This window comes from Cuculus canorus, chromosome 2, assembly GCF_017976375.1.
Source record: "Cuculus canorus isolate bCucCan1 chromosome 2, bCucCan1.pri, whole genome shotgun sequence".
Taxonomy (NCBI): Eukaryota; Metazoa; Chordata; class Aves; order Cuculiformes; family Cuculidae; genus Cuculus; species Cuculus canorus.
This window is the reverse complement of record NC_071402.1, coordinates 96,879,307-96,903,004: the sequence shown is the minus strand read 5'-3', so window position 1 is coordinate 96,903,004 and position 23,698 is coordinate 96,879,307. Positions and strand designations below refer to the sequence as shown.

General features: G+C 37.4%; 1 protein-coding gene across 9 annotated transcripts in view; it reads right to left on the bottom strand.

The window, feature by feature from the left end:
* The window catches only part of CDKAL1 (CDK5 regulatory subunit associated protein 1 like 1), a 413,904-nt gene that overhangs the window by 226,626 nt on the left and 163,580 nt on the right, over nt 1-23,698 (bottom strand). For all 9 annotated transcript variants that reach the window (XM_054060495.1, XM_054060500.1, XM_054060494.1 and 6 more), the window contains one exon: nt 9,200-9,303. In XM_054060495.1, coding sequence (XP_053916470.1) covers nt 9,200-9,303 — 104 coding nt within the window. The remainder of the gene's footprint in view (nt 1-9,199; nt 9,304-23,698) is intronic.

Genomic DNA, 23,698 nt, shown 5'->3' with positions numbered 1-23,698 from the left:
GTGTTTAAGGGACAGGTGGACGAGGTGCTGAGGGGCATGGTTTAGGGAGTGTTAGGAATGGTTGGACTCGATGAGCCAGTGGGTCCCTTCCAACCTAGTGATTGTATGATTCTATGATTCTTCCCTGGGCTCCATTTCCCCATTAGTTCTTGGTTGTGTTAAACAGCCTGTGCTTGGAAGCTTGCTGCACCACCAGGAGCTGCCACTTTTCAGCTCTTCTGCAGGTGATACAAGCGCTGGGCAGACGTGAGAGCACTTTTCACGCATCACTGGCCAAAAAGTACAGTGGCGTAAGTTTTGGAAGGCAAAAAGGATGCTTGTCATCAATATGTGTCCAACTTTGAAAAATACTCCATGGTACCACACACCTCTTCTTTAGTGTGTAGCTGGTCCTAATTCTCATTCTTCAAGTTCTCGCCCTTCAGGAAACAGGAGGTACTTGACCTGTATTCCTGCTGCTATTGTCTGCAGCTCTGTGACCTGCCTTTGCCAGGCTGTAAGGGATGTGTCTTCCAAGCTAAACTGAAGAATGCATCAGCCTGCTCCTGGCTACACATGCACGATGTGTTAATGCCTGTGAACATGAGCTCTGAAACAGATTCAGAAAAATAACATAAAATAACAGAAAAATAAGATCCTGCTTCCACTTGTAACCGTTGTGATTTTTGTCCTTGGAAGTGTCTTTTGAGCTGAAAAAAATCCTGACATTTCAAGCAATTAACAGTCTCATCATTATTCATCTTACAGTGAGCACAGAGAATAGAACAGAACAGTTATACCTATAGTTCTGCATGACAAGCTATGACCTAGGCCTGAGAGGTCCATCCAAGACAGCAGCTCTCTGCAGTGCAGGTCCCAAGCACACCCAGGACAGAGGGGCAAAGATGATCACGCCTACAACGTCTCTCAGGCAGTGAATGAAGGCCCCAGGCTCAGCTGAGACACCACATCCCTTGGGCTCTTGGCAGGAGACGGTGAGGGGCGAGGGTCCCAGGAGAAGCTGGTCTCAGTTATTGAGGCCTAAGAGCATCCCCAGGACCCTGGCAAAAGCAGACCTGCACTGCTGATATGCTCTCCTCGAGATGTTACAGCTGTCCACTTCGGAGACAAGAGTATTGGGCCAGATGGACCTTTGGTTTGATGGAGCACTGTTTTCTCTGGCTCTGTTGGTCTAGTATGTTTTTCCAAAGGAAACAGCTCAGCCATATCTAAAAATGAGTGCAAGGAGAAAACAAATTCACAGGGAAATGAACAGGTCTTGCTCACCTCATAAAGGTTTGCAACCATTTAGTTCCAGAGTACTTCCAGCTGAGGGCTTTATCTTTGAGCCTTAGTTTATAAAATGCTAAATGGAACATGCTCAGCTTTTTCTTTTCTACAAAACTTCAATATATCCCAGTCAAAAATTCAGCATTTCCAGAATTTCTCTCTCCTGATAGAAAAGACATTCCACAAGACAATTCAAACCCACTTATAATGGGGATAGACTTAATACTCTTACAGGGTCTTTCTCGCTTTCAGAAGAGAGCAGGTTGAAGCCAATATGTGCTATAGCTTCAACATATCATTTTGTATCAGATATTAAGTATGGGGGGTTTCCTTCTGAAGTTTCTATGGGGTAAAGCATAGCACAGCTATACTATGGGAAAACTCAAGAAACAAGCCATCTAGCACCTAAATTTCACATTACTTCATTACATTCACCTTATTAGAAAGTTTTGCTTGACTTTTGCAACCCCTTTTTGAGGTGTTTAAAACATACTAACATTTCTCTTCTCATTCTCAAGTTTTGGCCTGCATTTACTGGTAAAATTTGTCTTTATCTTTGGTTTCATTTTGCTATAAAGGACACAGCAGGAAAAAGAACCTTGAGCTTAACTTTCTTAATTTTATGCATAGCTTTTTGTTACGCTGCCCTGGGCAATGGCTGGTAAGTAATACTAAAAATTCAGCTTTTTTAAAGCTGTTTTACTGAACAGAAATAGACGCTTGCCAAAGTTTAGCTTACAGCTTTTGGGAAACAAGCATTATGTCTATATTGAAATCATCAAACTTCAAAAAAAAAATTAGCAAAGTTTCAAAATAGTGAAGTATTTCAGATTGAATAAATTGAAATGTTCCAGTGTAAACATTTTCCATAGTAAAATATTCCCTTAAAACAAACAAACAAAAAAAGTTATCCCACTCACAATTGTTATATTTGGTTTCAATTGACCTATATTAAAAGCCAAAGGGTACTCTGGAAACCAAACAAAATGTTCAAGTTGATCTAAATATTTAATGCAAGCCAAAATGAAACAACCCCTTTCACCCTGAGGACAGCCAAGCAATCATGTTTCTATTCTATACAAACAGATTTCCCTATCTTTCCACATGACAAGTGAAAAAAACCCAAACAATATTTCCAAAAGACACATCCATCTAATTCAACAAATTCAGTATTTGTCTGCCATTAACATCATATAGTTTAGTTTTTCTTGGTATTTAAAAATATACATATAATGAACAATTTCTTCCTTCCCTCCTTTGCCACACAAACTACATCCCAACTGATCCTTACAACAGAGTCACAGTCTTGGACTACGTGTTTGAACCATAGAGCATAGACTATTTCAGGGAATTTCCAAGCATTTTCAAGTGTAACTCCAACAGAAATTAATTGTCAGCCACACATCCAATACCAAGTAACAGTTTGTATATTGCCACAATCTGTTTTTTTATGAACAATGGTAACTCAGTTCCCAGCTACCAGTAGGTAACACTAGTGTACTTTTTTTTATTATTAAATTTGTTATCCAACAAGTTTCTCAATAAAGTCTCTTCATCACATGGCTACTACGGAAGAAGACTCAGCTTTTTCTTTTGGGACCATTGCAGAAACTGCTGAATATAATTTAGGACAAAGAAGCACAAGAAAATGCTTGACTTCTGACAATGCTGCTAGGCTACAGAAGAAAAACATTGGTGTGGATATTATAGGCAGACCATAGAATCATAGAATCACTAGGTTGGAAAAGACCTCTTAGATCATAGAGTCCAACCATTCCTATCTGCCACTAAACCATGTCCCTGAGTACCTTGTCTACTCGTCTTTTAAACACCTCCAGGGATGGTGAGTCAACCACCTCCCTGGGTGGCCTCTGCCAGTGCCCGATGACCCTTTCTGTGAAAAATTTCTTCCTGATATTCAGTCTGAACTTCCGCTGCTGCAGCTTGAGCTTATTTGACAGAACATTGGTGCTAGGAAGGCAAAAATATTAGTGAGCAACTTAACTACTAATTAAGAGTAGTTAAGAAAGTTTTCCCAGGGCATTCTCAGGGTCACTAACAAAGGCAGTGTTGAAACCACTAAGACAGCTTATTCACTCCTGGGTCCATGTTCAGGCTTCAAGTAAGTGTTCATCTCAGATCAAGGTGAGACCTGCATACACAACAACTGCTCTCTCTACAGTCTTAGTTTCACCACTAGAAGGACCCTGAGTACATAGACCAGCTCTCCAACTGGGTGACTGGGCACCCAGTCCCTTGCAGCATGTTCAAAGACCAAATTCACTGCCCAGAAGACATGCATCCTAATTTGGTGGTGCTGCTGCCAATTAACATAAAACTGAAAACATTGCTGATACTTCATATTTGTCCTTTCTTGAATGGCAGCTGCTCTAAAAACATACAGAGAACTTCCCGGTACGATGCAGGAAGAAAAACAGTCACCAATTAATAAATCAGAATGTCTTGACAGCACCTCATCAGAAATACTAAAATCAGAGATCCTTAGCAAAGCTCACAGTGATCTGAAAAGCTCTGGAAACCAGTCACATTATATAAAATTAATCATTATGCATAAACATCTGTTTATAGCAACAACTGTAAAGAGAGAAATATTTAATGTTAATCTTTAAACTCTAAACACTTCAAAAGTCTATAAAATTGCTATAACACAAGTAACGAAAGTCAAGACTCAGAATCTTCATTTAGATAGCTCCTGTGTTTTGTAATGCTACATTTTCCCCAAGATTTCCTAAACAGCAGTGTTATCTAAAGTTCAACACTATGCATGTCAGTGAACTGCCATACAAATAATGGAATAAAAATAAATTATATCTTGCCACTGCAATTATTCATCCACAAGTAATTGTTCCACATAGCTTCAGGATATGAGAAAAATGTTTCTCAACAGGACTCGGGGATTAGTGCTACTTAACATCTTTGCTGGAAACGTGGACAGTGGGATTGAGTGCACCCTCACCAAGTTGTGAGAAGCAGCTGACACGCTGGAGGGGAGGGATGCCATCTGGAGGGACCTTGACAGACTTAGAAGTGGGCTTGTGCAAACATCAGGAAGTTTAAAGGAGCCACGTGCAAAGTACTGCACTGGAGTTGGGGCGAGCCCAGGCACAAATTCAGGCTGTGCGGAGAATAGCTTGAGAGCAGCCCTGAGGAAAAGAACTCACGGGCAATGGTGGATGAAAAGATCAACATGAGCTGGCTATGTGTGTTTGCAGCCCCGAAAGTCAACCATATCCTGGACTGCAGCAAAAAGAAGTGTAACCAGCAAGGCAAGGGAGGTGACTCTCCCCCTCTACTCTGATCTCGTGAGACCCCACTTGGAGCCCTGCGTTCAGTTCTGGAGTCCTCAGCACATGAAGGACATGGATCTGTTAGAGCGAGTCCAGAAGAGGCCACAAACATGTTCAGAGGGCTTGGAGCACCTCCCGTATGAGAGAGCTGGGGCTGAGAAAGGGCGCTTTTCAGCCTGGAGAAGAGAAGGCTCATGGGAGACCTCATAGCAGCCTTTCAGTACTTAAAGAGGGCTACAGGAAAGCTGGGGAGCGGCTTTTGATCAGGAAGTGCAGTGATAGGAGAAAGAGTTAACAGTTTTAAGCTGAAAGAGGGAAGATTTAGATTAGGTATTGGGAAGAAAATTTTTTACTGTTGAGGGTGGTGAGGGACTGGCACAGGTTGCCCAGAGAAGTGGTGAATGCCCAGTCACTAGAGGTGTTCAAGGCCAGGCTAGATGAGGCTTTAAGCAGCGTGGTCTAGTGGAATGTGATCTTGCCCTCACCGGAGGGGTGGAACTGGGTGATCTTTAAGATGATCCTTCCAACCTCAAACATTCTATGATTCTATGAATTCACTTACAATTGAGTCCCTTGTTGCTCCTGTAAAATAAGCTAATATAGTAGTAAGTATACAGCATATGTCTTAATAGCAGTATGTTCACTGCCATCTGCAAGAGACATGCAGTATTAAAATATTATTCTTAACTAGAATGAAATAACAACTAATTCCATAAAATTATTTATATTTTTAAGCTAATTTGCTGAGCCAGCAAATATGGTCGGCAATATAAAGTGTTATCGGTGCCTAGAAAGTCTCATGCAATATGTAGAGATAACAATTCACCAGATAGCATTATCAGTTATGTATCTTCTTATGATCACTAAAATCCCAGTTTAAAAAAAAAAAAACTCTAACAAAACAAAACCCCATTTAAAGTCTTGCAATTCAGCCAAAGCCGAACACCATTCCACACAGCATTCAAAGCACAGGCTTGTTTAACTTTTGTGTCTCCTTGGAACGCTGTTCACCAATGGCAACTATCTCAGCCTTCCACTTCATATACTAAGCAAAACCACATTGTTATACATAAAATAGCTCTTGGAAGGAAAGAAAGAGCTGTCTCATAACTGCAAATGCGATATCCTGAAATACAGCATTGAAAATGATATACCAAATTTTGAAAAAGTATACTACTAAATTGACAAGACAAAGAAAGTGCTGTACTATCAGCTATAGAAAACCTCTTTGCATAAACATCCTTACAGAAGGCATTTGTTCTCTACTCAAAGACCATTTTACTATACTTTGCAATACTTCTACTAGCTGTCTGATAGCATTCGGCTATATAATATGTTTTAACAGAGCTGTCCATGTAAAAAAATTGATACGATTTACTAAAAGTTGAAATTTACAGAAAAAAAACATTAAAGCTAAAAAAAGTAAAACAATCACTAGTCTATTTCCAACTTCAGATACATTATTTTGTTAAAGAAACTTTTTTAATTATTAAAGTTGATGACAGTCGTAACTTCAAAACTGCTATGGAGGTCAGACAGAAGACAAACTCATACAAAGTATGCAAACTCCCTCAGCTTCAGTGCACCTTATCACTTAGTCCAATGCATTATGAAAGTACACAGCCTGTACTAGAAACCTGGAGCATACATAGGTTTTGTGCACATCGTATAATTTATTAAAATAAAATTCATATATATATATATATAAAAAGAAAAACTTTAGTGGTTGGATAAGTATAAGCTGTAGGCTAATATCTGTTCAGTCATGATCATTTCAGCCATCTCTTTTTAATCCATTCATTTAAGTCATTTTATGCTTACACAAATCATCTGAACACGCATATACATTATTACAGCTTTGTCATCTGCTGTCATCTAGTTACCACTCTCAGCAGAGTATTAAGTTTTCTTTTTACAAAACTAATGCAGACCAAAAAGTGAAAGGTCTAGGCCCTAAATTACACTGAAATAAATACCTACTTACCTACACAAAGCATGTAAATCTCTCAAAACCTACCACCTCCGTAAAGTCACAAAGCTAAACTTTCACTAAAAAGCCTAAGAGTTTCAAACATCTTTAGAAATCATTCAGAAGAAGTAATGACTGCCAGACACCCCCCTTCAGCTGCTGTCACACAGATATCATGTTATTATATGTTACATATATTAATAATATTAGCAGTTCAAGAGTGCTCCAGTGATTATGGAATGGCTTGAAATGGCTTGCAGCCAAGTCACACAGCATACGCTACAGCTTGGAAATACTTGCTCTGTAGAGACACCCTCCTTAGAAGCTGCAGTACAGAAGTGACTTAAATAAAACTGGGAGCGTCTGATCACAACACTAAAGCCTGTTCCAGCAGCATACTGCTGCTAGAAATACTGTTTCTAGATGTGAACTGTAATCTCACCAAAGTACAATCACCTGAATAAAGCATTTAAGAGAGCTTTTTTTTGTGCTGAGATTTCAGGACCTGCAACAAAACATCCTTAAGTACAGCTTTTCTAATCCATTTTCAGTGTATTCCACAATTGAAACATCTCACCTTCCGGGCCTATCAAGTTGTGGTTGGTAAGAATATATACATATAAATCACTGCAAACCACTAGCTTCCCCTTTCTTACATGATTTGATTGTGCAGTCATACAAAATCATCACATACTGTTTTGCTGCTGTTCTAAGACACCTCAGTTCTCCCATGAATGATTCCAAAGTGGAAAAACTTTTCATCACACTTCTGTACTTTTCTGTACTTTTCAAAAGAGCTTCAGCAACACATCTTCTGAGAAAACAGAAGTGATTGTTGAAGAGATTGTGGCCCAGGAACTCAGCAAAAGCTTTAATAATTACTTTGAATTGTGTAAGACTTTCTTTGGATTGATGAAGTTTCTGCAGCCCAGCTGTAGCAAGCTGGCACAAATAAATTCTCTATACACTGCAAACTAAGTATCTGACTATTTCATGCCTGTTTCTAAGTATGTGAAAGCTGGAGGCAAAGCCTGTCATTTTACAACTCAGTACTTGCTTCTTTCCTTACGTCCTCTAACAAAGGTACTACTGTAAGGCCAAATAAGAACAGAACTCCCTGGAGATGCCTGCTGTGAGACACATCACAGCATTTCTTCAAGAAATTTCAAAACAATAGCTTAAGGGGAAGTTTCCCCATTAGAAATCAAGTTATTTTGAAAGAGTCAATATTTATTATAAAGGGCACAGTACAACAGACAAACTGAACTACTGAATTTTCAATCCAAATGTACAATACTTGAAGTTCAAACTACTTTCCAAGATTTCACATTTATTGTCTGAAAAGAGAAACAAAATTTCAGAGTTTTCTTTCTTGGTATATCAACCAAATACATCTTTATCTTACATTAATGTGGACTTTATGGCATGTAAATACAACTATAGCAGGACACACAAGTCTGAATTCTTTTTCCTTCCATACATACAATAAATCTAAACAAAATTCAAACAGTTAACCTAAGTAAAACCATAACCTCAACTGCATTACCCATATCTTCTCTTTGTCGTATTCCTTTGCTGAATTGTTTCTTTAGAATACTTCAACAGCTATATAGTGCTACATAATAACACTATTCTTATACTACTCATAATACAAAAGTTTGTCAGAGTTACACCTGGAGGAAAAGAGAAGAATGCAGTGTTCTGTTTCTACCTACATGTCATTTACAACACTCAAATCCATAAGTGGAACCCAATGCATGTAGTGTTTGTACCTGCTCAGAAGTTGTGACCTTACATGTTGTATTTGTCATTCTACATTTGATTTAAAGCATTTGACACAAAGATGGAAGGAGATGCTAGACCTGGAATTACCTCAGTATTTTTTAAATATACGTTTAATCCTTCAGCATGCTGCACAAACATGAAAAACACCACCTGTGCCTTCACAGAGATCACACCAGAAACAAATACAGGCATTATTTGGAAGTCCATGTTTTTGAAATATGGACAAAATTTAGATATAAAGAATAAACATTAAGTTACAATAAAGCTATCACAACTACTAGCTGTACAACTTTTAGGCAGATACTTGCAGAGTACTGTACTGCAGAAAAAACTTTTGATGTGTGGATCCATGTGACATTACAAATATCCTATTGAACTTAAAAAGCTCATAAGCTTTGTATGGTTCTCAGAAACACCCTAAAACTCCTGCAGGAAATCCATTACCAGAAAAATCAATGCAACCTTAAACAGGGTTCTAGGAATACTAGGGAGGTTCATGAAATTTACTTTTACTAGTGGATGAAAAAAATTACTGTCTTCCCCTTTAAGAAATCAGATCTAGAGTAAAATAACCAAATATTACAGTTTCTCCATCATCATGACAAAATGACAGCATAGAGCCTCATTTGAGCAAACCCAAAATCACAATTAAATACTCCTCATTGTACAACTAAGTTTTGCAAACAGTGGCACACAACATAACGAAGGCATAGCTTTCTACTGCGAAGGCACCACAAGACATAGTTACAACTATCAAGAATATCGATTCCTCTAATAGAGCCATATTGCACACATTATCATCATGTGTGAAAACAAGACCTGGTAGACTTCAGAGACTGACTTTTATCGTAGGGATAAAACACCTTACCTTGAAAAGACTGTTTGGCTCTATTCACTAGTTCTTCAATTGGATAACTTGCTAGATCTCCTCTGGCATGCTTAGTTTTGCAGTAAGTACATGCATTGAGACACCTGTTTAGAAAATGAAAATAGTCAGTTTCTATCCAAGGTGGCCTTTATATGCATAGCTGTATTTATTGAGTACATCAGGGAAAAATAAACTTTTGTATACATACATAGGAAAAGTGGTATGCTGTTTTAAAATCAATACAGTAGTTTGAAAAGTGTTTTGCCCTCCTACCTTCTTAAGTATCTTTCACATCTACACAAAAGGTTGAAAAAATGATCAGTCGAAATAACATGCAAAATCCAACAGTAGGAATACGCATATTTTCAGAAAGCTACAACAGAGTTATTAATTATTCATTGCTAAAGATGAATCTCCAGGCTTCCAATCCTGCCTGAACAGGAAAATAAACCAAAAAAAAGCCCTGAAAGACTAAAAGTAGATTTTAGAAACAGTGTGTGTATTCTTGAAAAGACATTTGAGCTCATTTTTCCTTCTTTCATTTGGCTTGTATAAACAAAACAAATAACATAATGCAGACATAATCACCAACTAGAAAGACAGCTTGGCACAAAAGACTGGGGAGGTAATTAACACAATCTCCTCCCCAACCCCCAATAAAATGAAGTAACAAAGTGAATGCTTTTAATTTACCTGACAATGTAGTAAAGGCAGACTAATTCAAGGATGGAGTGATCAAACCAACCAAAAATTACCACTTCTTGCACGTTTTTCTAGGATTAGCCTTTGGATCCTGGTAGTGCCATGAATGTAATAAGCAGAACATTAAAATAAGTTTGTTGCACAATTTTCCCCCCTTTTTAATGCTGATACTGCCCTACAGCTTTTTTTCAGCTAAAGCATTTAAACTTCTAATACACCCATAAAGGCAAAAAAAAAAAAATTATGTATATTGCTAAAATATGTATTGGTAAAGCTCTATAACAAGAGAACTAACTAGTAAGAGTACTAAGAAACAGTACTGAATACTGAAATTATAACTCTCAAACCCTGAGGATAAGTTTCATATCTTCAATCAATGTTCCTTTCCTACAAGGCCTACCTTCTAGTAAAGGTTTCTCCTGCAACTTCAGAGTTGCTGTCTGGGCAAATTTTCTTTAAACTAAGTCCTGGGCTACCACAAATATACGGTAACAGCAGTTTTTATCTGGTACTGCAATAAATTTGGTCATAAAGAGAGAATGAAAATATATAGGGAAGAAAGAAAGGAAAATTACTCCAAATATTCACAGTATTATGTGGGAATGTTTCCAAGAGCTTTATTACTATGGTCTTTAAGTACAACGTCAGGGAGTTTGTTGATTTGTTTTGAGGTAGAAGTTGAAAGTAGGGGTTTGGAGGCAGACAGTTTATCAAGTTTTGCTGCATCAATTAACTAAAACTAACTTTTGCTATTTTTTCCCCAGTAAGCCAGCCTCTACTCCAAGTTTCCAGCATAACAAATTATTCATATTTAGTTTTCTCTTTTTTTTGGTACTTAAGCAGATTGTATAACAAAGCCAAGAGACAGACTTCAAGATAAAATAGAAAAGGATCAATTACAGAGAGTAAACCAAAAAAAGGACAAAACCTCTAAATGCTATTTGTACCATATTTGTAAATTTCAGCTTGGGAAGAAAGAAGTCTTTTGGGCTACATCTGACCGAAAAAAAGTATGCAAATACTTGTAAAAGTGCTGAACTACCCATTTTGCACAGATTTGAGAATCAGCTATTCTTGAAAATATAAATTTAAACCAAACCATAATTAAGTATATGTAGTGTTTTTTTCTCCAGTAAGCCAGCCTCTACTCCAAGTTTCCAGCATAACAAATTATTCATATGTCCAGTTGCCACATAGTCAGACCACAGACAATCAAGTGGAAAAAGGCTGTTAGGCAGTCTGAGAACCTGAGCATTGCCTCTTAGTGGCATTCACTAGCAAGTGGATCATCTAAAACCAGGTGGTGAAGCTCTTCTTAAAAATATCAGTCTTTATTAAAACAAAGAAAACTCAAATATATCAGACTAAAAAGCCAACATGCTTTTGCAAGAGTTACGAGAGTATTTTGTTTTGTGTTAAGCTGGAAGCCTTCTTTAAGCATTTAAAGTTGGTTTGTAAATGTTAGCTTGTATTAATACAGGTCAAAGCTTCTTTGCACAAAGAAATTACAGACATCTATAGAAACAATTATTAATGGTCATTGTGTTTGCAATTGCCAAGATGTTTTGGATAGATTTTGTAGTGATTCCTGAACATAAAATACCAAGTCCTGGTTTTCCAACTTACTAAACTGATTGAAGTACTTTGAATTATTAACCTTTTGCTTTGAATCATTAATCTTTAGTTTTCACAGCAAGCTAAAATATTATTCACAAATAAATTACTACCATGTGCATGATTAAGAACTTTTTGAACATGTTACCAAACTGAATGTCATCAACATTCCAGTCAAGTGCCTGAAATTTTGTTGTGGACTTAAGAAAGAGTGGTCTTCACATTATTTAGATAGTGTCTACTCATGTTGTGCATTACATTAAGCAGACTCTTCATTTTCAAAACAGTAATATTCCTAATAAAACACATACTTAACATAAAAGGCTACCCCTTACAGATGGAACTAATTATGAGAAAGAATATGTATGACATGGCAGACAAAGACTTTTCTCCAGTGAGATTAATCAGTGGATTTCAGCAGCAGAGGAGAATGAGTACAGACATGAGGAGCAAAATCCTGCTTCCTCTTAACGGGACTTGTGTCACTAAGTTTAGTGAAGACAGGATTCCAATCTCAGATATGAAAAGTATAAAACATCTTTCAGTCAACAATCGGAAAACAACAGAATTACAGACTGTGATGTGTAATTAGTGCACTAGTCACTCACATTTAATGTAACTGACCAAGACCAGACATCTGTGAGCAACATGGGAGAGTTGAATAGCTGCAACAGCATTATATGACAGAAGATCCCTGCTGCTCTGCAGGTGGTTAATTTTGGGGAAGGGGACTAGCAGTGCCCCCTTAATTTCCTGAATAATCCAGTAAATTCTTGCTTGGTATCAACCTAATAAACTGTAAGAATATACAAAAAAGCCCAACCAGAACCTAGTCTTAAGGAGGTCTTTTGTCACATTAGAAATTTGCAGGAATAAAGTAAAATATCATTAATTGATATTATTAATTGATATCATTAGTCTTAACACTAACATCCACCCATATGAGATCTGATTATACAAATCGAAGATTTTACGAAGTTTGCCCTATTTAAAATAAAATAACAAAATAGAAAAATAAATTCTGCCAGTAGCGCAGTGCCCCTAACATCACTAGAATATCACATCAACACAAATATAGAAAGATTGCTCATCATAGTCACCCACACCATCCCTTTGCACCTTCCATCAGACTTCCTTAGAAGGAATAATTCTAGCCCAAGAATACTTCGTACTCACAAACGGTGGTTTTCTGGAAAAGGGAGCATGATTTGCTTGTTTCAAAATACAGTTTACAGAAGAGATGTAGGCTTTTATAAGACATTTTTAGAGTCCATCAAATGTAATTTTGATAAAAATACTCTGTAGTGTGAGTAAAGAGAAAACTCCCTTTGCAGGCTTGACTGAGCAAAAGAAATATCAGAAATACATACTCCCAGCAGGTGAAAAGGAGATGACACTAGTCACAAGTTACTAAAGAAGAACTTGTAGAATTCTACAAATATTTTTCCTCCTTAGGATACAAAGTTTTGTAAACCTAACAAGAGCATTTATATTATATTTATAGTTAAATATTACTCTATATTTATAGAGTTAAATGCCATAAAAATGTCTTACTATACTACCTCTATAAATGCTACTTTGTACTTCCAAAATTTCTAAATTCCATCAAACAATTGCAACTGATCAGGAAAAAAAGGCAATTTACAGAAAAGAAAACACACCTAATACGCCTGACTTCTTGTGAGGAAAAGGTTCTTTTGCTGGAAGTTTGCACACTTTTACAATAAAGTTTTTCAACTATGACAGGGAAGATAATTTCCTACAAAAATTTGGGACATGAGAAGTTGTTCTCACTTCAAAAATATTCAGGATTTAAAATACTTTTGAAACAGCAGCAAGCTGTTGCTCATCGAGACTAGTTAGTCTAAGCAGTAAACCACATTATTAGCGAAATACTGTTTCTAGTATCTCAGCTTGTTCAGACTGAGCTTGGACACCAGCCACAGGAGTGATGCTACATAGATGCACTCGATGATATAAAACTTTTTATAAGATAAAAACAGGACATCTCTGAAATTAGTTGTGGCCAACTATTTTAGAAACTGCTCTGAAAGTGTAACACAAACTTAAAAGAAAAGCCTCCCAAAGAACTCTTAGCAGAAAGTAGGATGACCTTTCAAGGAATAGTACACAATGCATGGGACTGTACACATTTTCCTTAAAGTAGGATGCAACTAAGGGATACTATTTTTAAATTCTGCAACCCATTGCACGCTCAGCAAAATGTAAACAATGTACATTATAATTTCGTACTTACAAAGACCTTTCAAGCCAGTGTTTTATTTGGTAATGTCTCACTAGGTACTAATCAAAAGGAATTTAGAGATAAGGCAGTTCAGTTAGTTCGAAAAGCTATAATATGATTTAATTTTGTACTTTAAATATTTGCATTTTGTGAAACTGAATTCCTACAGTCAAGTGCAGGTGATTCAAAGGTCACAGCTATGTAGTTATATCCTCAGAGTCAACTCTCTCACTTTACACCAATGATTTAACACCAGCAAAAAAAAAGTGCATCAGTGGCACTTCTTAATGTTTGTCTAAAGAACTAAGGCTTAATTATTCTGCCTACATAGTTCTGCAATTGTTTACATTAATTCATTTGGGCATTCTGAACAGATATTACAAGGTAAAATGTTCCATTCCCAAGTCTGCATTCCCCACCTGAGTCAAAACTAGAAACTGCAATGGTTTTTCCTCTGCAATTTAAACTAAAGTTGTATGATACACAGACATAAGAAATTATTTTAGAAGTGTTTCCAAATAGCTGCTTGGCTATGCAGACCACAACTTTATGGATGGATCATGACAGTCAATATCAAGAAAGTGACTCAGCTGAAATAGCTGAAATAGATAAATTAAGTTCTGTGGTTGCACAGAGCAGAAAATGCCATCACATTATAACTGCAAGTAATCAATTCTTTCAACACTTCATAAAAAGCACAATATTTGGAAGACTACTACTCTGGTCTCAGTCAAATAGCATTAATGAAGGTGGTACAAATAAAGAGTTACAACAGAAAAACCTTAGATGGAAAAGATAGTTTCTTAGAAAACTGCTCACAGGTAATCCCAGACATGAAGTGGCAGAATACCTCAACATCACTATTTCAGCATGCATAAGCAACTATTATTCTCAAATCCCTCCCAAAGAACAGCAGTGACTGGGAAATGACCACTGAGGACAGGATTCTTGGAGACTTGCTTTAATTTATAAAGTTCTAGCGAGCTGGCAAATGCCTTAGTATTTAAAGCACCAAGTAGCATAATTTTATTTAAAAAAAAAAAAATCTACTGCGGGCAGACAACTTAGCATAACATACACAGAATGTGCTGTAAAACCTAATTAGGTGAGTAATGAGCAATTTTAGAAGCTTTAAAAAATGCAGCTTTCAAAGTTTTTTAACAAAATACTAAGGATTAAATTCAAACTGTATCTTCTACTTAGCAGGAGGGAGTTGATGAACACATTTAAAGTTGTTTCAGGAAAGAAGCCTGTCAGTAGACCTCTGCAAGTGAGAGGAGGGGTGAGAGGAGTGAAGTGTCTTGCTATAAGCAAAATACTTCATTTACCATGCACCTCCACAATATTAGCAGCTCCTGAATCGTCCACACAGCAAGCACGGTTAAAAAGTAGAGCACTGCCTGTGATAAGAGCTATTGTTTCTACTTCCTCAATGGCTTTTGGGACAGACCCTTTTACAGTGGTGAAATCTCACAGGAAACATTAGGCTGCAGTCAATTCTGTAACATACAGCAGGTACCACACAGATTCTTTGGATAAAAGGTATTGTTTTTGCACTGGTCAAAACATCCGGGGGAGGGGAGGACTGTCACATTCCAGCTGTGCTGAAACTACCAGGCTTAATTTAGAATTTATCTGAGATTGCCATCAGACCAATTTCAAAAAAAAGTATTTGTAAAATGTCTGTGGGAAAGTGGAGCTGAATTGTCTCGGTAAAATAATGGAAATAAAGTGCATAATAAAAACAAACTTGCCGTTTATAATCTAGAAAGAATCCCTTCCCAATGATGGTGTCCACACAAAGCTTTTGACCCCAAAATGTCCTGCTGGTTGTGGCAGCAGTAGAAATGTTAAAAGCTCCAATGTGGGCAAGTTTCTAAGCATTATCTACAATTAACACTATGTTGTTGCTCTTAAATGTCATCTCTGTCTTGTGACAAATTGCATAGTCTTGCTGAAAAAAAAAAGAGTATGTTTAGATACACATGCTTCAAGTACATACCCTTTGTTACATCCTACTTTGTCAACTGAAAATGACAAGACCACACATTTCAACATGATTGCCCAATCCTAAATCTGCCTGAGATTTTCCAGGCAATTTAATAGACTGATTTACACAGTTATTCTTATAAGAATCCAATGACTGATATCTTTTAAAAATAGCAATTTAAACCAAGGGCCTTATGTTTGCCTTTGAGAGTCTCCAAGGGGATTTTCAAAAGCAAATTGATCTCCTTTACACAGTTACAGAGCTGAGTCAGTCAGATTATCTTCATGGACATATCTTCCTTACTGTCCATGTACCTCTTGAAGAAAATGAAAGTTAAGGCGCTGACTTTTGAATAATTAGGAAAAGTAATTTGAATAATTAGGCAAGCAAAGATTTATAAAATATTTTCTTTTCATTATTTTATATTGTTGTTTTAATGTATTTAAATATATTTTACAGAATTTGAAAGCATAGTGACAGTGCAGAAAAACAGGAAACATTGGTCTTTTGTTACTAAACTAATGATCCTTAGCTTCTCCATCTGCTTTACTTCTCTATAATTCTCCCTTTCTAATGATTCCTCAGCTCTTTTCTTCTATTTTATATTTTATTTCCTGCCATTTTCTCAGTTTTTTCCTTTTGTCTTGCATTCAGTGACCATTATGTTTGTAACCCTCCTGCAGTGTCCTCATGTCCCAGTGACTGGAATGGTCTGACTTTCTTCCAAGCTAGTTGGCCAGTGTTCGTAAGCTTTGATTTCCTCTTTAACCACTCAAGTCTGTGGTGAGTCTGAAACCTTTCCAGTTCCACTGCTGCCAGCTTTAACAGAAACTAACTTGCTAGCTTTTTTTTTTTTTTTTTTTTTTTTAAATTAAAGCACAAAGACAGACAAATAGCTTTTATCTGGTTAGGCTTAAGCTGATTAATTTATTATTTTTTTTGGTCACCTCTATTGCAACTCAGATAGTTATCATCAGTCATTTAAAAGAAAATCAGAGTGACCATGACTAAAGCACTTAATACACAAATTGGAGCATTAAAAACAAGCTACAGAACAGAATCCCCTTGAGGATTCAGGATCTAAACAGCATTCTAGACATTACAGCCTGGAAAATACACAAGTGGCAGCTCTAGTCATCAAAAGCAAGACTTAACAAGAAAAAGAAATAGACAAAACATTAAGTAGCTCAGCAATTCAGTTGCTTGCAGGCCTTAGTCAACATTGAAATGGAAGTTTTCTCCATATTACCATAGCTACTTCTGGTTTCAACATTATCTTTGCAGTGGCTGACTTGACTAGTTTTTGAGCTTTAACCAAGTTCTTAAAAAGATTCAACCTTTTGGATGATGGGGGTTTTGCACTGGCTGCACACAGGCTGTGAAATAGCCTCAGCAATCCAATGTTATCCTTTTGTTCCATAAGCACCACCCAACTTCCCTACAGAAACACCTTCACACATAAGGTCAGTGATAGCATACTACAAGATCATTATTTGCTTTCATAAACATGGGTTAAAATGACATTTTCTTTGTCAGGTTGAGTTGTCTGAAGAAAACGGCGTGACCTGACCTTCCCTACCTACTATAAAGACATGAGTGAGCCTGCAGGAAGGGGTGGGCTGGGAATGTCATATACTTTGATTTTAGGCAGGCCTTTGCCACAGACCTGCGTAGAATCCTTAAAGACAAATTGCTGGAATATGGACTGAACAAGTGGCCAACAAGGTGGGTTAAAACCTGGCGAGACTGCTGGGTTGTGGTGAGCAGTGCAAAGTCTATCTGGTGCCTGGTTAGTACTGGGGTTCCTGAGGGACTGACGCTGGGCCCACTATTGTTGCCTGACTTCATTAATGACAGAGGTGAAGGGATATAATGCATCTGGCAGCAAATTCCAAGACTGAGGTGGGGGCAGCAGTTTACATGCTGGAGGGCAAGGCTGCTATTCCAAGGGATATCAACAGCCTGCAGAAATGTGCTGACCGGAACCACATGAAGTTCAACAACAGCGAGTAAGAAGCCCCACGTTCAGGATAGAGTAACTCCAGGCAAAAGTGCAAATGGGGAGGGAATCAATTGGCTAGAAAGCAGCTTATTGGATCAGGGCTTTGGGGTCTGGGTGGGCAACAAAGTGAACGTGAGCCAGCAGTATGCCCGTTATAGTTAAAAGGGTCAATCGCTTTGTACAGTGCAACTGAACTGTACTCACAAGAAGGAAACTAACAGCTTGAAATTATAAGTGCCCTCTGTTTGGCACTTGTAAGACTGCATCTGTAGTACTGTGTCCAGTTTTGAGCTCCCTGGAACAAGGAAGACATTGACATAAACTAACAAGTAGACAAGAAGGACACCAAGACCATTATGGAGCTTATGCACATGACACAAGGAGAGGCTGAGAGAATTGGTTTACTCATTGTTAGGGTGAGATTTTACTACTACAGCTGATGGGAGAATACAGAGAAGAGGCTTTTCTTGGAGGTTCAAGGTCATAGGATTAGAAGCAGTGGACACCATTTGTAATACAGGAAACTTCAATTAGATTGAAGAAAGTATTTTACCATGACAGTGGTCAAGTACTGGCACAGGCTGCAGCACAGCTTATCTCACTTCTTTGAGATGCTTGAATCTAACAAGAGCACTATACCTTCCCAGAGCCCAAAGACTTGCTGTGCCTCAGGATTACATGTATCTACATGGATGACTGCGCACACTTAAATGTGAGACATGGACACAAGAGGCGCAGCATGCTTCCAGCACCACAGGAAAATTACCGCTACAGGGGTAAGAAAACCTAGAAGATGTGAAATGAATGAAGAGAAGGACCAAGTATGGCCTGTACAAGGATAAACAGAGAAGAATATTAAATGAAAGATAACACAATCAGTATCAACATTTGATGATCCAGTGGGTCCTTTCCAACCTGGTGATTCTACGATTCCACTTGCCATCAAATACATTTAGAGCATGATACTAATGTGATACTCACATGCTGTCCATAAATACACCACAGCACCCTGAGGGTTAACCTTGACAAAAAAAAACATGTATGGCAGATCTTCTGGAGCCAGTAGTCAGTTGTGAATAAGATATTCCCAAGCACGCTACTAGGGCTACTTCTACACAAGGGTTCACAGGAAAAAAAAAAAAAAGTCTCTCAGTGACTAGATGTACAATGAGCTGTTATGTGTGTTCATGTCTAAGGCAGTTTATTGAAACAATAGAATCCAAGTTTCTAGTCTTACTAGCCTGATGGAGATAGGTCTGTCTTTATGCTTGGCTTCTCAAAAGAGCATTATTCCATCAGGAAAAGAGAGATACTCAGCTGATCTAGAATCACATTAAAACCCCACTGTATTTATTGAGTATTTATCATATTAGTTTCACAATTTCATATCAAAAAGGACGATGACTTTTATCCACATGCTGATTGCATAAAAAAATAATTCAACATTCACAAAATATTCAACATAGACCTAAGATAAACCCTAGACACTGCTAAAGAAAGATGACTGGGAGGACAAGATATCAGAGTTCCAAGTAGAATTAGGTATAGCAATATTACCTTTATGAGACATAATTAGCAGTAAGTGCTATTGAAAAGAATATACATAAATTAGGCACCTGTTGCTTTGCCAAGAATATATTCCCCTATAAGTCTCGTAAAAAGTATGTATGAAATTCATTTTATGAAAATCATAAAGAATACAAAGTCTTATTCTTATTTTGCAGAAGATAACATAAAGTGGATCAACCTATGCAACTGAATATTCTAAAAGCAAAATGGCTTTGTAATAAACACGAACACCCAGGAAATGTGAAATATAGCTAAAGACACAAAACTAGTTAGCACTGAAAAAATCTCATTACTAGTATTTTAATAGTTGTCAGAGTAAGTCTTATTCTCTCATAAAGATGCATTTCTCTTTACATAAATACACAGCAAACACACAGATCTATTCTGGCTGGTTGTGTTTCAGCACTGTGTTCGTAGAATGTATCAGAGAGCACTGCAGCCCATGCACCATTTCACAGCTAGAATACCTTCATTTTTGTAGAATTTGAAATTCAGTTGGCAATTTGAGGGCATTTTTCCAATCACAAACATTTAGGGAACTTTTTTTGAACAATGCTTGTTTAAATGAAAGTTTTCAGCTACAAGTCCTAAGTAAAAATCCGATTTAAAATGTGCTTATTTTACCTGCATTACTTGTATACTCATGTTTATCTCATCCAGCAATTCTGCCTCTTCAATTGATGGCATTTTTGATACTTAAGACAGTTTAGATACCGGCTGTATTTAAATTAACTGTTTATAGAGAACAAAGGGCAAGGAAATGACCCCCAAACCACAGCTATCATGTTCAGTAAAGGAGATACTGTGAAAGAATGAAGATACCATTTAAAACACAATCCTTCAGACTGTCCCTTTTGCCATCACAGAAACATAGCATGTAAAAAAACCCACAGCAAGTACCATCACTTCACACCTACTTCAATGTTTCAAAATATTTTCATAGCATCTTACAAACTTTCTGTTCCTTTTAGTTGACTGCTGTTTTATTAAGAGGTCAACTCCCATATTTGACTTTAACACTACAAAATATGCCTCCTCGCTGTACTTCCACTCAAAGAAGCAACAGCTCTAAATGAAGCTGCTAGAATGAACTGGTAATAAAGGAATTGGGCCTAGTTTAAGTTAAATAATTTAGATTCCCATTATAGTCTTTGCAATAATTTCAGCATCTGTCAGAATCAGAAAGAACGCGTATGTTGGATATATAGCTGGTATAATATTTAGTTATCAAGCGGCTTCACTAGCTAGGCTTTCAGTACAGACACAAGGGATGCATATCTAGTGCAGGAGCAGAACATTTACAGAAGACCTTTACTAACAAGGATAGGAACTGAACAGTGCAGGTTCTATATTACTTTGGTGCTTTCACATAGACATTTCTAAACTTGGAGTACATGGCCTGTTTTCACAAAAAATTGCTAGATGAGGATTTGAACACATCCAAGAAACACTTCTGAGATCAGCTGCAAATACAGCAAGACTCTCTTGAAAAACCTGCTATTTCCCTACAAACGGCAGATACAAGCCAATAAGGACAACATTAGCTTATGCCTTCTCTTCAAGCAAAATGGATAAGCTTAGCAGAGACATGGCTACTAATCCTTGCGTTGGAATTCAAAGGTTATTTATAGTGTGCTTAGTGAACAGACATCACTATATTCTTGTGAAATGCACAAGCATAAGTTTATTCATTAAACAGTGCTGAACTTTCCTAAAGATATTGATACTTACATAAATAATCTGTAATAACATTTTCCCTCTATTACTTAAAACTTTCATTTAGACTATTCCACATTTAAGTGGTAAAGTAAAAAACAAAATTTCAAAAGTTATTACATTTTACTTGGGTAAAGAATTATTCCTAAAGCAAAAGACAAAGGTTTCAATACGCATTTGACTAGTTATGTTAAATCAGTATATTATTTTAGCCATATCTGCTATTTAGAAAAGTAACTGATACATAGTTTTGGAAAGGAAAAAAAAATAAATAAAGCAATCTGAAAAACTCAACTTGCAGAAAAAAACCCTCTGTACCAATAGTAAAGGGACTTGTTTCAAGGTCTTTAACAAATGATCTAAAACAAACTGTTGGAACACAGGAACATGAATGACTGAACAAATCCTTCAGTAAAAATTCCCCAGCTGCAGTTTTCAGCCTTGTATCAACTTAGAAAGTGGAGACTCCATCCACCTTCTGCAAAATGATTCAACTTCAGAAGCAAAGCAACATTGTATTATATACATGACTCACAAATGTACTCACTGAAAACAAAAACCACTAGACATTTATCTTTTAAAAAGAGAAGACACCAAGTCTGGCACCAGTCTGCAATGCAAGAAAGACCATGTGATACTTAGACACTTGTGTATTAGTTTAAAAATAAGCTAGATAAGCATGTGATGAGTGACAATTTTGTATTTGACCTTTGCTTAAATAGCTCCTTTTCACAAAGTCCACACACATTACAACAAAATTCCTAAAATTATGCTGAAATGTTACTTCTTATCCAATGTCTTGAAGATAAACTATAAAAAACAAAACATTATTGCTTCAGGGGAAAAGAAAAAACAAAACAAAAACATATGTTTTGCAGGAGGAATTCAGAAAAAGAAAATTGAAAAAAAAAGCATCATTTAAGTGTTCTTGTAAATCAAGCTGATGAAATTCAGCATGCTAAGTTACACAGACAGAAGCTTGGGGTGTGTATTTCCAGTGGGAATATTTCACTTTGCCTAGGAAGGAATTTGGAATCTGAGTTCCTCTTTCCTGAGGCTGAATAGGCCTACAAAATTGCAAAGGAAATGCTTTTAAGTCAGGAAATAGGGATGCATTCTACATGGGATTGGGAACCCTTAGTCTATTACTTTTTAAAGCATCAAACCACAACAGTTACCTCTGGAGTGAAGGTCTTCACCAATACTAAGCAACTGCACTAACATCCATAGTGTTTGTATCCATCTCCAGGTGTTTTTTTCTGTTGCTGCTTATATTTAACTAAATATCATAGAATCACAGAGAGTCTGAGGTGGGAAGGGACCTCTGGAAATCATGTAGTCCAAGCCCTCACTGCTCAAAGCAGGACCAACTAGAGCAGGTTGCTCAATATCACGTCCAGGCAGCTCTCGAGTACTACCAAGGACGGAGATCCCACACCCTCTGAGCAACCCGTGCCAGTGTTCAATTACCTTTATAGTAAAATTTTATATATATATATAAATAAAATTTCTTGTATTTCATTTTGTGCCCATGACCTCTTGCCCTGTCCCTGGGCACCACTGAGAAGAGAGTGGCTCTGTCTTCTTTACTCCACCCAACTTCCCTTGTATTTATACACATTGCTAAGAATCCTCAGACCCTCCAGTCTGAACAGTCCCAGCTCTCAGTCTCCTTGTATATCAGATGCTCCAAGTCATTAATCACCTTCATGGCCCTTCACTGGACCTGCTCCAGTGCCTCTATGTCTCTCTTTTACAGAGGTGTCCAGACCTGGACCCAGCAGCCCAGTATCTCACCAGGGCAGAGCAGAGGGGAAGGATCACCTCCCTCCTCGGGCTAAAGACACTGCCCAGTGCAGCCCAGAAGGCTGTCAGCTGCCTTAGCCGCAAGGGCACATTGCTGGCTCATGTTTACTATGTGCTTTTCTTTGTGAAAACAAGCCTTAAAAATATGTTTTGCACATTTTAAACAGAAGGCAAGGAGACGTATGCAATGGTGTTCCATACTTTAGGCTAATCTTACAGTAAGTTTTGTGCCTTACCTAAACACGTATGATCATGTCAGAAACTAGGTTTCTGGGGCAAAGCTGTTAACCACATTCTGAGCAGCATAAAGTATTCTTTTAGGCATCTTCCTACGCTTCATTCAGTGTATTCAAGATACAGAGTAAAGTCTTTGAGTCCCGAAACAGTCTTGATAAATGGACTGAAAATCTCCACAAAAGGCGGCAACGGACAGTAATTCTGAGAAGAGCAATAAATCATTGTAACTAATCATGACTGAAAGAGGTTAAAATTTAAAACGTTGATTTTTCACTTCTTGCCACCATCTCTCCCACAGTAACCATTCTTTTGCCTGAAATCAAAACCAAATGTAGCAACAGCAGAGAAAATTTCTTTCCACCTCAAAAAGTCAGACAACTAAATTCCATTTGTAAGGATAAATCCTGTTTTAAGTAACACTGACAAAATCCCACAAACAGGACAGCCTAGTTTCTCAACTGCTTGGCAATGATACTCAAACAGGAAAGCACCAGCTTTCAGACTTCCAGGTGCATCTGCAAGAAAGGAAACTAACAGAAATCACACACACAGAGCTCCACTTTTCATCACGTAAGCACCCGCTGCCAGGAGTGTTTCATCTGGATTCATATTCTTGCT